At 50.4% G+C, this 16667-nt stretch overlaps 1 protein-coding gene across 5 annotated transcripts in view; it reads right to left on the reverse strand.

Moving 5' to 3' along the window:
• LOC144289218 (synaptosomal-associated protein 47-like) overlaps positions 1-16667 on the reverse strand; it is a 33850-nt gene that overhangs the window by 9862 nt on the left and 7321 nt on the right. For all 5 annotated transcript variants that reach the window (XR_013357212.1, XR_013357211.1, XM_077857454.1 and 2 more), the window contains exons 2-3: positions 12297-12787; positions 5912-6036 (exon numbers count right to left, since the gene is read on the reverse strand). Coding sequence is in view for 3 of the 5 variants with exons in the window: in XM_077857454.1 (XP_077713580.1) it covers positions 5912-6036; positions 12297-12729 (558 nt within the window). In the remaining 2 variants the exon portion in view is untranslated. The remainder of the gene's footprint in view (positions 1-5911; positions 6037-12296; positions 12788-16667) is intronic.

Raw genomic sequence — 16667 nt, forward strand, 5'->3', positions numbered from 1 at the left:
CTGGAGGCTGTAAAGAACATTCTAGGCTACAATCTGTCACATTCAGCACATACAGACCACCCCCACGTCCCACCCTGTCCCTTCTGCTGCATTCCTTGAGGCCCCAAGGGCTATCTGTGGATAGCAGCACAGGATTCTTTTCTAGGGAGGCCCCCACCACGGTCCCCACCTCAAGATCTGCAGCCTAACTGCGAGACCCTGAGAGCCCTCACTCACAGTTGGCTGATCAGCCTCCAGGGGCCTCTCTAACTCAAGGTCCAGTCAGGGCACATGCACGTGAGGACCCACAGTGCTGTAGGGGGACCCTGGAAACCAGCCCACTATCAGGTCACGATGGGATCCAAATAGGGCTCAGCCCAGAACACAAGCAAATAGAGGTAAAGGCCTAAAACCCACACATCGCATTGAAAGAAATTAAAGACAACCTAAATAATGAGGGATGTGCTGTGCTCCTGGATGGCAGGACAACAAGACGCCCCTAAGTTACCTACACATTCAATGCAGTATCAAATTTCCAGCAGCCTTTTATTCCCCCAGAAACAGAAAAACGGATGCTCAAATCCATATGGAATTGCATGGAGCCCTGAAGAGCCATAGCAATCCTGAAAAAGAAGAATGAAGCTAGAGGACTCACTTCCCCACATCCGTGCCGTCAGGAGCATAAAATGGTATGGCCGTTATGGAAAAGAGTTTGGCAGCTCATCAAAAATCTACACCTAGAATTATCCCGTGACCGAGCAATTGCATGCCTAACTAGCATATGCCCCCAAGGAGCAGACACAGACCCACACAGATTCTTGTGTGAATGTTCAGAGCAGCACCACGTACTGCAGGCACAGATGAATGGACACACAAACTGTCGGCCATCCACTCAGCTGTGAAAAGGAAACACAGATGAGCTCTGAAAACACAGTGCAAAGCGAGGGGGGCCAGCATGGAAGGACACACACATGACAGAGCAAGGACTGGAGGGGCCAGCACGGGGCTGGCGCTGCAGGGGACTGTCTGGGGGCAGTGGCACTGCAGGGCACTCTGCGCATGATCAGTGCCACTGAACTACACACTGAGAGTGGGCGAGATGGCAACGTTTACACCATATACATTCCCTACAATAAAAAACAGCCAGGCAACTCAGTAATAAACGACCAAACCCCCTAACACGGCAGGGGCACGTCTAGGCTGACTGAGAAGACGGGAAAGCGTCTGCCCCTGGCCCTGGTGCTCCTCTGTCTGCACAGCACAGCAGCTGCCCTGGGAGATGCTCACTCAGACGCTGGCACGTCTGGAATCCTGTCAATGGACAAGACCCCGGGTTCCTTATCCGGCATTCCCGCCCTGTTCATGTTTCCGAGACAGCGGAGGGGGCAGAAAGCATCTGCACCGCCCAGGTCTGTCCTTTCTGAGTGCGGGTGAGGGGCCCTGCCAGCCCCACCTGAGCCACCACTGCCACAGACAGCATGGGCCAGCTCTTGACTGGGGCCACAGCCAACGTGTGAGAGCGCAATGGGCTGTCTAGGATCCCAGAGGAGAGCACGAAGGGCACGTGAAGCCACAGAGAGGCTGGGGAGGGGGTCCACAGTGGCAGCTCATGTTTGCCAGTGATGCAGTTCACCAGCAGAGTGTACAGAAAACCCATGGATAATACATAAGGTGGGGCATGACATTCTCCTGTGAGTCAGCTTTCCTGTCACTGTGCTCATTTGTGCAGCAGGTGGAGGGTTCTAGGGTCCCTCCTGCCCAGAGCCCTTGCTGTCCAGAGGCGGGGGCCAGGGCCAGGGCAGGCGTGCAGCCCACCCGGGACTGTGGGGCCAAGAGCAGGGCCGCACCAGTGCCAGGACCAGACGGCCCAGCTAGGGCAGGTCCCCTGATAGATGTTTGCTCCCCGAAATGTCACCTGCCATGGATGTGAGAAGTTACTCAGCACCTCTTACCTGGTACCAAGTCCCTTCTGCTGGTTTAACAGATGACATAGGCTTGATGTATTCAGGAAGCTTTGTTAATAATTTACAAAGTAACAGATGCCCAACTGGGCCTAAGTGATGGCCAGTGATGGCCAGTGTTTGCACTGGTATCAGGCCAGGAAAACAATAGCATATAACCCTCCCGCTGTGGGAACCCTGACCTGCACCCCAGTCCACACTCTGCACGCCCTGCTGTGGGAACTGTAACCTGTGCCCCAGTCCACACGGGGCACCCCCACTGTGGGAACCGTGACCTGTGCCCCAGTCCACACGGGGCACCCCCACTGTGGGAACCGTGACCTGCACCCCAGTCCACACAGGGTACTCCCACTGTGGGAACCGCGGTCCACATGCTGCACCCCCCTGCTGTGGGAACCGTGACCTAAGTCCCACCCAGTTCACACACTGCACCCCCTGCTGTGGGAACCGTGACCTGCGCCCCAGTCCACACGCCGCACCCCCACTATGGAAAAGGTCAGCAGCCCCTAAGGGGAGCCCCTTGGCAGTGCTCACTATTCATCCTGGTCTTGGGTGGGGAGAGGGGGGAAAGGTCAGGATGGACAGTCTGGGGAGCAGGGTGACTGACGGAACCTCAAACTGCATGGACCTGGCAGTGGACACAGATCTGGTGACAAACAAGCAGCAGCTCGAGCGAGGAGAGGTCAGCACCTCAGATGGGAGCCACGGTTCAGGGCGCTCTGCCAAACCTATCCCAGTGAATCTGCTTCCTGGCCTGGCTGCTGCCACCACAGGCCCTCCCCATGGACAGTGGATGCCGCAGTGAGGGCTGCTCCGGGGCCCACGTGCAGTGGCAGTTGGCACAGGGTGCAGAACCCTTCTGTCCTGGGGCAACCACACCAGCCACGTCTCTCAGCATCCACTGCGGGCTAAGTCACCGAGACCCATTTCCACGTAAGGACGGTAATCGCATCTGCCACAGAAACCACAGCTGAACGGGAGGAGTGGTTCTCGCATTTCTGTTTTCCCCAGAAATTTACCTCATTCCTACTTACGCTGGGGCTTCAGCTACACAGCTAAGAATTCTCTAAATAGGAAACATGTGTTTTACCTCCAGAAAACGTTCTCTGGTGGACCCAGGGTGCCTGCAGGGAGGAGGACCGGTGGCTGGTGTGAAGCCCTGCTCTTCCGCAGCGGCTCTCCCCAGGCTCACCACTCAAGGGTCACCACGTCCCCACCCTGTGGCCAACGTCCTGACTCAGCACAGCAGCTGCTGTTCCCAGCACGGACACCACAGGGCTCACTAAGCTGCTGATGATGCTCAGGACCAACCCCACAGACATGCTCTCACGTGGAAGGTGGGTGAGGAAGCTCATTCCATTCCCAGCTGCTGGCATCTTCATCATGACCTCTACCATCTTGGCTTCTAGGGCAGAGGCTGCTGGTGTGAAACTGGAAGGGCCTTCTCACACTACATGGCCATCACCAGAATTAACATAAAATCCCTACATTTCCCATCAAAAAGCTGTGTCCCTGTCTTGGTCTTGACACAGCGGCAGGACAGCTTCACACGAGGGTGGGAGAAGGGTCTCAGATCCCAGCAGCCTGAGGTGTGTGGGCTCGCATCCATTCTCAAGAGAATGGGAGTGTTTCCTTATAGGATGGGGGTTTCTCAAGTCCTGAAGCCATATTCTGGAGTCAATATGTGCATCAAAAACCTCAGTCGGTAACCTGCAGCATTTGCTGGTCGCAGCTAGAAAGCAGCATTTCCGTGGTCATTACTCAAAGTGACTAAGTTAGACCCAGGGAAAGAGTGACAAATCATGCATATTTAAAATATCCCATAGCAAAGATGAGCACTTTTTTTCCAGAAAGGAAATGGCCAAGTTTAAAGGAGGCTATGCCTAGGCTGACATGTCAGTAAGCCTTTTTCTTTATTTTTTTTATTTTTTTATTTTTTTTAATTCTTTTTATTTTATTTTATTTTTTTAAATTTTTTTTTAAATTTTATTTATTATTTATGATAGTCACACAGAGAGAGAGAGAGAGAGAGAGAGAGAGGCAAAGACATAGACAGAGGGAGAAGCAGGCTCCATGCACCGGGAGCCCGACGTGGGATTCGATCCCGGGTCTCCAGGATCGCGCCCTGGGCCAAAGGCAGGCGCCAAACCGCTGCGCCACCCAGGGATCCCAGCCTTTTTCTTTAAAAACAGGTTTGAAAGACAAATGGTCTTCCTATGTGCCCTGGTGGAAGTGTGGGGTGCCAGGGATGACACAACCTCTTTAGACCAGAGCCTGGATATGACTAAACTTCGAGCTATGAACCAGGGAAACTGAGTCAGGAAGAAGCAAACCAAAATCTCCACAGAGAAACAACTGAGTTTTTGCTACAAAAAGACTGTGAAGGTAACAGAAAGGACAGAGGGAAGCTATGTAGTGAGAAGCACTTTGCTGAGCAGCTGGAACAGGCCTCATACGGTTGTGAGCTGAACACACACACACACACACACACACACACACATTCTCTCTCTCACAAACCAACAAGCACATCTCCCTGAATGAGACGATGGATTCTGACAAACCAAGGCTAGCGCAGCATAGCATGAGGGCTTTTAACAGCTTTTATGTTCTAAAGAAGTGCACTGAGATGCTGATGAACAAGGTGACACTCGGTATCTGCTTCAAAACTACTCAAAAATAAAAGGAAAAAACACTGTACTGTCCAGCAATAACACAGGAAGACAATTTAAAAGTATTTCTAGCAAATGTTGTTTAAATTTCTACTTCCCGGACAAAAAGTGGCAAGAATCTGGTGGCAAGCCCTTGAGAGCATTGGGATGAGTGAGTACTCTCAGTTGTATGTGCACCTGTGGAGTCATGCACACGCTGACATGTACAGACACACACAGACACACGCACACACAGCACACAGACACATGCACAGGATGTGCACATGCAGACATGCACACACGCAGACATGCACACACAGCACATAGACACACGCACAGGACAGGCACACACAGAAATGCAGACACGCAAACACTGCACACAGACACACACATAGGACGTGCACACAGATGCATAGACATGTACACACAGCACACACATGCACAAGACACAGATGCAGGCATGCACAGACACATGCAAACAGCACACAAACATGCACAGGATATGCACACAGACATGCTCAGACAAGCACAGTACACACACGGCACACACAAACACAGTACATGCACACATGGCACATAGACACAACACACACACACACAGAAAAACATGCACACGTGGCACACACAACATACATACACACAGTACATGCACACACTGGGACACCCAGTACATTCACACACCAGCAGACACATAGATACATGCAGAATACACGCACACATGAAGACATAGATAAGCACACCAATAGCACACACGTGTATACATGGATGGTATCATAGCACACATGAACACACAGTACATGTACACAGAGCACATGTACATAAAATGCACTTATAAGTCACAACACACAAATGTACACAGATGGGTCTCATAGCACATACACAGTACATGTACATCTCATGTACACATCTCAGGCACAGTACATCTCATAACACATACAGGGCACCACACGCACAGCACACACACGTACACACGAGTACATGTACCACACATATGCACGCATGTATATGCACAGAAAGCCCATATGAGCTTGCATATCCTGCACACACACACAGCCCACATGTATACTTGCATGTGTACATGTACAACAGGCAGAGCAGCCAGCAGGCGGGCTGTGCGCACGGAGTGTCTGTGTGCCACGGAACACAGGGACTCAGAATGGGCACCGCTCTTTCCTTTCTCCAGCTACTGGAGCAGACAGAGCTCGGGGGCACAGTGACAGGCCCCTGCAGAAGAGAGGCCAGCATCACCCAGCGAGGAGCTATGGGCAGGCAGAGGAAGCATGTCACATGCAGGGACCACGTGGTGCCGGGAGTGCACATTACCTGTCTCAGTTCCTGGGCGTCCCCCTCAGAGACGAGCGGCTCGCTCCTCTGCAGCTGAAGTGACGGGCCCTCCTGGCTCCCTGAGCAGGGCTTGTGGGGCATGGCACGGTCCATCAGTCCAGACGCTGGAATGGAAAGTCAAACAGCAGTGACATCTTCCAGGAGGTGCGAACAACACACGAACATGCAGAACCTCACAGGGAGTGATGTTTAAGACCATCAGCTCTCTCTGGGCTGGCAGCTGTGGTGGGTCCATCTTCCTGAGCTCTGCTGTGTGGAGCTGGGCTGGGGGCTGCCTGGGCTCACAGGGACCCTGGCCCAAGCTGCCTCCTTACCCTGCTCTGGTTAGAGAGTGCACCACTGACAATGTCCCAGGTCTGGCTGTGTATTTGGTCTCTCAGGAAAGGGCTACACATGGGGAGTATCCAACAGGCCACTTGCGGAACCTGGTGAAACGCACATAAAACATGGTCCTGGAAACTGCGGCACCATCTCGTCAGCCCACAGAGCGCTGCGGTTCCCCAGAGCACAGGAAATGGCCGGCTGGCTCGGCCAAGCAAAGCTGGTGGTGTGGCCACTTTGGGGTGGGGGTGGGGGAGTGAGTCAGAGTGCTAAACGTGGCTGGGCCCTGCTTAGGGGTGTTCCCAGCACCCGCACCTGGGCAGGCTCCTGGAAGAGCAGAAGGGCAGCCTGGAGATGCAGGGATATTCAAGAGGCCCTGCGTGCCCCCCACTGCATGCCACCGTCCTTTATTTAGAGAGCTGACATTCACCAAACCCTGGCACCACAGGGTCCAGGGAAGGGCATCAGTTAGGTCTACTGCCTGTTCTTCCCCATATTACAAGGCCCCTCGGATACACAGCATGGTCACGTTCATGTATCAGGATGCTGGAAAGCAGACAGCATTTGGATGAGAATCCACTGTTTGGATGCCAGCACCAACTCCTCAGAACGCGTCTCCGCTTCTGTGGAACAGGAGGCACAGAAGGGCCAACAGGATCCTGGACGTGGGGACCCTGGAGGCGGTGAGCAGAGGCTCCTTCGAGCAGAGCAGCCTGATGAATGCACTGTCAGGAAGGGAAGGGGCCCAGCTAGCCATCCCCAGCATATACCAACTGCACAAGCCCCTCCTTCTGGGGCACAGACCAGCCACCTCCAACACATACAGAAATACCCTCTCTTCTCAGTCCTCGAAGTAATCCTTACGAAGTGATACTCCCCAAGGGGTGCCTGGCTAAGCAAAGGGAGCGTGGCCTCACCCAGGATAAACGCAGGCTGCTGTGGGGACGAGAGAGGCTTCTCAAGGTCCTGCAGAGGAGAGCATTCGGGAAGCAGTGGGCGGGCACCCACGCAGAGCGCCTGTGAGGACTGCACCCCACGGAGACCCGCCACACCCGCAGCTGCATCCAGGAGGCCTACCTGTCTTACCAAAGCCCTTACTGTATACCATGCACACAGATGTCTGCTTTTCTCGTTCATTCTTCAAAAACAATAAAAGCTGGTTGCAACCAATCAAACTGATCTCACAACCTGTGTTCTAAAATCTCCAAAGTCTCATCCTATTCCAGCTTCTAAGGGATTTAATTAGTAAGGAACTTTCCACAGCATGCAACTGTTTGGCCTTACGTGATCTAAAGTGTCACAACTAAAATGTTACATAAGGAAAGGTACCGCAGAAGTTCCGCCTGCAGTAGAAGCCGTCAGAGCTAGCTGGAAGCTATGACGGCAGAAATAGCAAACATGTGCCACCAGCTATTATTAGTCTTACAGGCCAATCCATGCACACGTTAGCAAGTCATTGGTGCTGATGTGATGACAAACAGTGGTCTCCTCACTCAGCCCAGAACCTCCTCCTTCCTTGGTGTCCACTCCACTCCACTGTCTCGTGGACTCCTGTTCTAGCCACCCTGGCACGCTGTCCCCAGCCAACTGGCTCTGCCCACTCTGCACCCCACCCCCCGGAATACATCACATACACGGATGTCCTCCACTCTGCCATTCCATCAGCAGCAACTTTCGCTCACATGTCCTGGCATCATTTAGCTTGCACAGCTTTGGTATCAACGTGTTGCACCCCACAGCTTCTCTGACGCCAGCGCCCACCCTTGTGCTCCTTCAGCACCGCTCTGGTTTCCATTCCAAAACCCCTATGTTCGGGAGGGACATACTGACATTTTTTAAATGTTAAACAAACGGGGTTTTACTTAACTAGAAAGCCAAAATAGCGAATTTCTCAGTACGGAACACACTAAGTCAGGGGTGTCGGTTATGACATGTTGCAGGGTCAGCAGGATCACGCCTAGCACAGAGCTCGGCACCCTGGGTGCTCTGTGTTGAGCCCTGACCCACTGACTCAGTTTCTTCAATGCCTTGAAATATCTTCGAAAAAGAATCAACTTCAGTATACAATGGTTCTGCCTCTAAAGTCATCACTTACCACAGTTAAACAAAATCAGCACAAATTGTTCCAGCTTCAAGGGAACTTAGGGATGATTTCACTTTCCAGGAACGACAGCTGGGCTGGTATGGGCAGCTGCGGACTCCAGCCCCCTGACGTACAGACGCAGACCCTGGCCTCAGATCCCGGCCTCACTGGGGATTCAGAGCAAGAACCACCGGCCCTGCCCCAAGAACAGAAGAACCCCTCCAAGCCCATCTGGCCACGGGCAGATTTTCCTCCTTGTCCCTGGGACCCAAAAGCCTCATCAGTGACACAGGGAAGGAAACACCTACTCTACACAGGGACAGCCCCAGAAGCATACACAACTGGGGTGGGAAGCCCTACAAACATCACAAAATGCCCACGCCCTTCACAGAGCTGAGAGCTGAAACGGAGAGCGAGTAAGCAATCCCAACTGCCTACAGCCAAAGCCACTTACTGGCAAATGTTCAAACCTACACAGTGCACAGCGTGGACCTGGGGCTCCTGGAAAGAGATCAAGTGTGTGAGAGCCACACAGCTCCCAGGGGGTCGGCTGGGGTCAAGGGGTGCCCATTTCTAAGTACCCAATGGAGGTCTGCGAGTGGTCAGCGTGGTGCCTGCGTCCTAGTGACCATGCGGGTGGGGGGTGTGCCTGTGGTCAGTGTGGTGCCACGTCCTGGCACTGAACTCCACTGTCTGAAGCCCAAGTCTTCAATGAGTAGTCCTGCACTGGGTATCAGTGCCCCAGACATGTATTACTGTCTCACAGACGTGTGCCCCTGGATGCCCGGGCCTCTTCTGGGTGCTGGAGACGTGGTCATGAAGAGACAACTTGTGTCTGGTGAGGACAGAGCGCATGCCCCAGTGTGAAAGCACAACAGCCAACCAGAGGGTAGCAGTGCCGAGAGCAAGTGTAGGGCAGGTAACTGGAGGTCTCTTAATCAGGGGGCCAGAGAAGGCTTCTCTCAGAATATGGCAGTCAGCAAACAACAGAGACAAAAATAAGTACCAAAAAGATAAAAGGCCACGCGTGGGCTATGCTCTGAAGTCATCTTCCTGAAACCCATTACCCCAGGACCCTGAGAAAACACGGGTGAAGCACAACTGGGAGACATAGGAAACCTCGGCAGCACTCCTACAGGCCGTCAAGACCGTCAGGGCCGGGGGGCCCAGGGAGTCGCCCCCCAGCACGAGGGTTCCAGATGCGGTTCTGGACAGTGAGTGCGAGAGAACCTGGACAGAACTGAGACTTCACAGAGTGATGCTGTATGCACACATGCGTGTGCGCTGTGACGATGAGAATGGCAAGGCAGGGGAATATCGGGGTCTGTACCAGCCTCCTAGCTCCTCCTCATGTCTGAAATACTCCAGGACGTAAAGAGTCCTTTAAAGATGCTGTGTGAACACACATGGACTCTGCATGGCTTCGCCCCAGGGGGCATTCCCTGTGTCATTCCCCACCCCCGAAGCCCAGGAGACCGCTGTGGCTGGCTGCTGGCTGGGCCACCGGCACTTCACATGACTGTGGAGGTCTCTGGAAAGTTCTTCCAGACAGGGACTCCAGGCAAACATGGGTGCTGTGGTGACGCTGCCACCTGCTGGTCACCCGTTCTACCAACACTGCTCCTGGAGAAGAGGAGTACATTTCTGAGATGTCAAGTCATGGTTTCCACCTCCACTGCTTCTGTACTTTCCACCCTGGGACAGTGAAAACACAGGTGCTGGCAAACACCATCAGGGGCGACAGAGAGGGCTGCCCAGGCCTCCTGCAGAGGTCCCAGCAAGCCAGACATGGTGCTGCTCACAAGCCCACATGCTGGCCTCTTCCCCAGCTCCCCTCTGCATAAACTCCTTGGGATGGGGTGGCCTCACCACGGGAGGACGGCCCCTCTTGCTCCGTGCAGACGCAGACCTCCTGCGGGAACCCAGCCAGAGGCTGAAGTGGGCTGAGCGCAGGATGAAAACCCATATGTCATCCTGGTTGTGGTTCCACTCATTCCACACACACAGTCCCTGACTGTGACAGGCGAGGCCACACACCCCGTCATGCGAGCCACCCCGAATCTAGGTGTTGCTGGGAAGGTGTCTGCAGAGGTGGTGGAGGCCCAGCCCCAGCTGACTTTAGGTGAGGGAAACTGTCTGTGGCTTCCCTGAGGAAGAAGACATTCGGCCTGTGGTCAGCAGCCTTGGCCTGTACCCTTCCTGAGGGCGGGCCCTGCGGAGTCTGTACTCACCTAGCTTCCTGCAGCCAGACGACGGCCACAGAGGCCCTGGCATGCACCTCCTTTTCCCCTCCAGCCCTGTCTGCACCTGGACACGTGGGGTCAGGGCCCAGCAAGCCTCTTCTCCCCTGCACAGTGCCACACTCTGTGCCACGTGTGCTCACAGCTGCCCCCTACATGGGACATTCTGTGCCATGCCCCTTCTCTGAAACCACCAGGCGGAGCTCCATGAGAACAGGGACTGTGGGTGCCTGGCACTACGCCTGGCGCAGGGAGTTCTGGTTCAGCAGCAGCAGAAGCAATGGCTGGAGGCACTCTGCATTGGGACCCAGAAGCCCTGAGTCTCTTCCTCCCACTGCCTGGCCCCTCCCACAGGAAAACAGCAGTGTGGGGGCAAGGGGTGGCCAACGGCCTGACCTGCTCAGAGTCTTAGGCTCGTGGCATTGCCCACCCTTCTCAGTCCTGCCTTGAGAGAGGGGCCAAAGAAAAATCTGGAAATGCTAAGGAAATAAGTTTTTAAATGAAGTTTTTACATTTTGGTGCTTATGGGACCAGATCTATCTTCAGGTATATTTCTTTTGAAACTTGAAGCCATCTAGAAATGTTCATGTGTTAGGGAAACAGGTTACATATTAGTGCTGAAATCAATCACTTCAGAGCAAAAAGAAACCAGAACCGTAACAAACACTTCTCTAACTGTAACAGATGTCCGGCAATCAAAGTTAATAAGAAGAGACTACTAGGCTGTTAGAAAAATCATTATAATGCAGACACAGGTCACCTATAATGCTAGCATTAAGAAATATGGTATTTTATGACTTTGGGATTTCTTTAGCTGGGCTCTAAAACAAACTTAATGGGAAAAATGCTAGATTAGACCAAAGCAAAATTAAGGATTTCTGTAACGGAGAATGACGGTCTGGCAGAGGTACTGGTAGCCTCTAGAGCCAAGAAAGGATGCAAACCTACATGTGAGGAGCTCCTACAAATCACAAAAAATAAACAGCACAGTAGAAAACAACAACAACAACAACAACAACAAAGCCACACAATCCACAGAGAAAAATGTGTGAAGCCAGAAAGCAAATAAGGAGCGTCAGATGTTCCACATCACAATCAATGATAGACATGAAAATAAAGGCACCAGCGAGATGCTACCTGACACCATCTGGATGGCAAACTGACAAGTCAGATGACCCCAGGCTGCCCCAGGCAAGGCTGGGGCTTGGACCTGGGACTCTCTCAACCTCCAGGGCCACGCCCAATGCCACACACTCCCCACTAGGGGAGGCCTGCAAACCTACAAAAACTATGCTGCAGTTCTCAGAGATTCTGATTTCTTAAACAGGTACCCAGAAGGCAGGCTGAGATGACCCTGATTGAGGCTGAGGTCAGGGGTGGAGGGACTGGATGCCTGCCAGGGCAGGCCGGTCACACAGAGGAAAGGGGGAAATGCCTAACTTGGAGCCTGCCTCTGATCTGAAAGGGCCATCAAGCCCTCCTGCCCTCCGGGGAAACCCACATAGCACTCAGTGGGTGATAAACCTGAGCTCTGGGATTTACACACTCTGGGATGGCAAGTACTAAGTTGTTTTCATTCACAAACACATGGACAGTCACTGCTGCAGAGAAATCAGCAGCTGCTCCAAGTGACACAAGTGAACAGTGTACCCCAGGCATGCTACGTTCTGACTGCAAGTTTGGAGAAGGAGGCACACTCCAAATGCCAACGCTCACTTACCCGCCTGCCAGACTGAGCAGCCCTTCTCTATTGGGGAAGACGATCTGGCACTTCTGGGCATCAAGGCATCTTCTAACAGCTCCATCTTCTTGCTGAACTGCACCTCCAAAATGGGGATAGCCTCTGACATCTTGGCAGATATCAGGCGATAAGCTATGTCTGGCCTCCCAATGAACCGCTGTCGGATGCTAATCTCATAAGGCGTGTGAACCTTAATGTCATCTATATCTTCTCTTTCGAATCTGTCCATGAGCAAAGAACAGGAGTCATGGATTTCCAACCCAGACACAAGGATGGTGAGACTTCCTGCTTTAACATGAGATGCATTCCCCTGGGAGATAACAGCAGGAATTCGGACCACTACCCCTTCTTCTCCAAGAACTTTGGGACTAGCCATTGAGGTGCTTTCCTTGGGGTTTGTTTCTGCTGGCATCTTCCAAAGCTTGGAACTAAATGGCCATCAAGAAGGGGACTCCAGCTCCGTCAGCAACCTAAAAGACCAAACGAAACACAGTTAACTGAGTTTGAATGTTTTCTTCAAAACTGCCTTAGGGTTCATAAAGCAGCTAACCATTTTATAGTGTTCTTTTCCACAAGCACACCATGAAGCAAAGAGCAGGAATTACTACCTGCGTGTTTTAGAAAAGAAAACTGAGGCTAAGAGCAGATCTCTTAGGCTTACAGACTACAAAGCCATCAATAGTAAACACACAACAGAAACACACATCTTCTGACTAGAAATGTTGCCCTTTTCACCCTGGACCCTAGCTAATTCTGACTCAAAATAAATCCTGACCTCAATCTGCAGGGATCTGTCTGATGGATCTTTTTGTGGGAATCTGTCCTGTCCAATGTGGTAACAAGCACATGTGGCTACTGGGTCCCTGGAGTGTGGCTGATATAATGAGGGACTGATTTTAAACTTAACTACATGTGGCTAGTGGCTACCACAGTGGATGGCAACACTATAAAATAACTGCAAATAACACCAAGAGATCTACCTTGTGCTGAAAAAAAATGGAAGCAGGAAAGGAAAAGCAAAGGAACAAGTATCAAATGGTATAAACAAAAAATAAATATCAAGATGGTAGAGTTAGACTCAGCCATATTAGCAATTATACTAAACATAAATAGACTAAATCCTCTAATTTAAAGGTGTATTGTCATCCTGGATTAAAGACATAAACCAACAAACTACAGCTATATCTTGTTCACAAGAGACGCTGAAATATAAGGACAAAGACACATCAAAAGCAAATGGATTGGAAAAAAGATAGATTGTGCCAAAAGTAAACTCTAAGATAAGGGGTGTTATCAGGAATAAAGACAGGCAATGCATAATAGTAAGAGAGTCATTTTGAAAAAAAAAAAAAAAGACAATTCTAAACATATATCTAACAAAATTTCAAAATTCATTAAGCAAAAATTAACAAAACTAAAAGGAGAAATAGACAGTCACAGTTGTAGATTTTAATATATTTCTCTCCATAATTAACACAGCAAGAAGACAAAAGTGATTAATAAGGATATTTACACTATTTAATCCACTCAGCCTGACTGATATTTATTGAAACATCACCCAACTGCTGAATGTACACCCTTTTAAAGTGTACTCAGAAGATTAAGAAAAAGACTATAACACATCTCAATAAATTTCAAGTATTGAAATCCTACAGAGCGTACCCTCTGTCCCCAAAGAAATGAAATTAATAACAGAAAATTAGTAGAAAATCCTCAAATATTTGGAGATTAAGCACAATTCTAAATAAAGGGAATCAGAAAATATCTGAAATGAATGAAACCAAATAATACGCAGGAAATGGCTGGATGCAAATGGAGCAGTCTTGAGTAAAATTTATGGCTCTCAAAGCATGCATTTGAAAACTTCTTAGGTTTAAAATAAGTGACTTAAGCTTCTGCAAAAAGTTATAAATTAAACTCAAAGTAGAAGCAAAAGCAGAAATCAATGAAATTGAAAAAAGAAAAAATGAACAAAGCGCAAAAGTTGGTTCTTTGAAGTAATTTATTATTTTTTTAAGATTTTATTTATTCATGAGGGCAGCCCGGGTGGCTCAGCGGTTTAGTGCCACCTTTGGCCCAGGGCCTGGTCCTGGAGACCAGGGATCGAGTCCCACGTCGTGCTCCCTCCATGGAGCCTGCTTCTCCCTCCTCCTGTGTCTCTGCCTCTCTCTATGTCTATCATAAATAAATAAATAAATCTTTAAAAAGTATATGGGGAAGAATCAGGGAGTTAAGATAGTGGATTAGTAGAAAGGCCCTATCTTCAAAGTACAAAAACAGCTAGATAAATATCAAATTACTTTGAACACCCAAGAAACCAATCTGAGGAATGAGAGAACAAACTACACAACTAGAGGGAGAGAAGATGCAACATTGTGGAAGGTAGAAGGTGCAAAGACATGATTTGGAGGAGAAAAGGACTGTGGGTGCTGTGGAGAGGAAGGAGCCCTGATCATGGAGACAGGGCAAGAGGGAGAAAGCGAGCGCACACAGCACACAGGGGGTCACACAAGAAAAACACTTGCTCGAAACCATTGACTGGGAAAATGAGTAGTGCTGATTAACACTACTCGTTGTAACAAGTTTTTACCACCAGTGGAGCTCAAAGACTGGGCTTTAGAAGTCCATGCTGTGTTTAGAAGTCCATGCTGTGGCCAGTGTGTAGCCCAACAGCTGCTGTGGTGTACCCATGGAGAAGGAGGACAGAGGCCTGGGAGCAGAGGGCACTATCCGAGGATCCCCTGGGACACACTGGGAGAGACATTTACCCCTTCTTGGAATGCATCTGGTTAAGATGGCATTGCCTATCCAGGGACAAAAGAGCCCATGGATGCTACTGCTCTCCCCTACTTGTTAAACATAGGGGCAGAGACACCTGCTGAGGGTGGTTAACCTGGGCTCAGGCTTTTTGCTGTGCTTTACTCTAAATTCCAAGCCCCTGCATGTTGGTGTGACTGCCCTTCTGGGACAAACAAGCACCAGCCCTAGTGTGATAACACCCTCCCCTAGAGTCCCAGCAATGGTACACACCATGCCAGGTTCCTAAAGTTTGTAGTTTTGAAACTCAGCTGACATGCCCGAGATAAAACGCAGGTGCACTGTGCTTCCCAGAGGGCAGACAGCTCAGACACAGACAGGATGAAGGCAGGAATCTGAAGGGTGCCTGGGACACACAAGGGGAGTTCGTTTGCTCTTCTGTGAGGGCTTTCCACATGGCAGCAGGCATGAACTCCCCTCTCAAGGGAGGTGGGGGTGGGCTTGCATTATTTTTCCCTCCACACATCAGCACAGATGGACTTCAGTGATCAACACAGCTCCAACAATGGAGGCCAGAGCTGCTTACAGCAAGCCCTGCCCCTCTACAGGTGCTTCTCTACTAGGGCAAATGTGCTTGAGAGTCAGAGAGGTGCCCCCTTCTCTGAAAGACGTGGGTGCTGACCAGGGTGCCGCAAAGCTCCAGCTCTAGTGGAAATAAGATCAGGCCTCTTTTAACAAGCAGACCAGAGCACTCCTAGTTAAAACTTGCCACACTCTGGACAAGATCCAAACACTCCTCACTACAGACAAGAAGAAGTTCTGCAGAGGACTGACAAGGCACAGCAGCAGAGTGGACACAGCATACTCCAGAACACTTTCTGAAGTACCAGGCCCTGGACAGTATATGACCTCTTCTTAATAAAGCCCTTACTCTCAGGAGCAGATAATTTAACAGGCTTTCCTAACAGAGAGGACAGAGACCTAGACAAAATGCCGAGATGGGGGAATTCATCCCAAAAGAAAGAACAAGAAAAGATCATGGCCAGGTATGTAATCAAAACAGATATAAATAACATACCTGATCCAGAATTTAAAACAACAATCATGAGGATACTAGCGGGGTCTGAAAAAAGCAGAAGACACCAGGGAGCCCCTTACCATAGAGATAAAAGACATAAAAACTAGTCAGGCTCAAAATTTTAAAAAATGTTATAACTGAGATACAAAACAGACTAGATCTTTTTTTTAATAATAAATTTATTTTTTATTGGTGTTCAATTTATCAACATACAGAATAACACCCAGTGCTCATCCTGTCAAGTGTCCCCCTCAGTGCCCGTCACCCATTCACCCCCACCCCCCACCCTCCTCCCCTTCCACCATCCCTAGTTTGTTTCCCAGAGTTAGGAGTCTTTATGTTCTGTCTCCCTTTCTGATATTTCCCACACATTTCTTCTCCCTTCCCTTATATTCCTTTTCACTATTATTTATATTCCCCAAATGAATGAGAACATATAATGTTTGTCCTTCTCCGATTGACTTACTTCACTCAGCATAATACCCTCCAGTTCCATCCACGTTGAAGCAAATGGT

The sequence above is a fragment of the Canis aureus genome, chromosome 18, assembly GCF_053574225.1.
Source record: "Canis aureus isolate CA01 chromosome 18, VMU_Caureus_v.1.0, whole genome shotgun sequence".
Taxonomy (NCBI): Eukaryota; Metazoa; Chordata; class Mammalia; order Carnivora; family Canidae; genus Canis; species Canis aureus.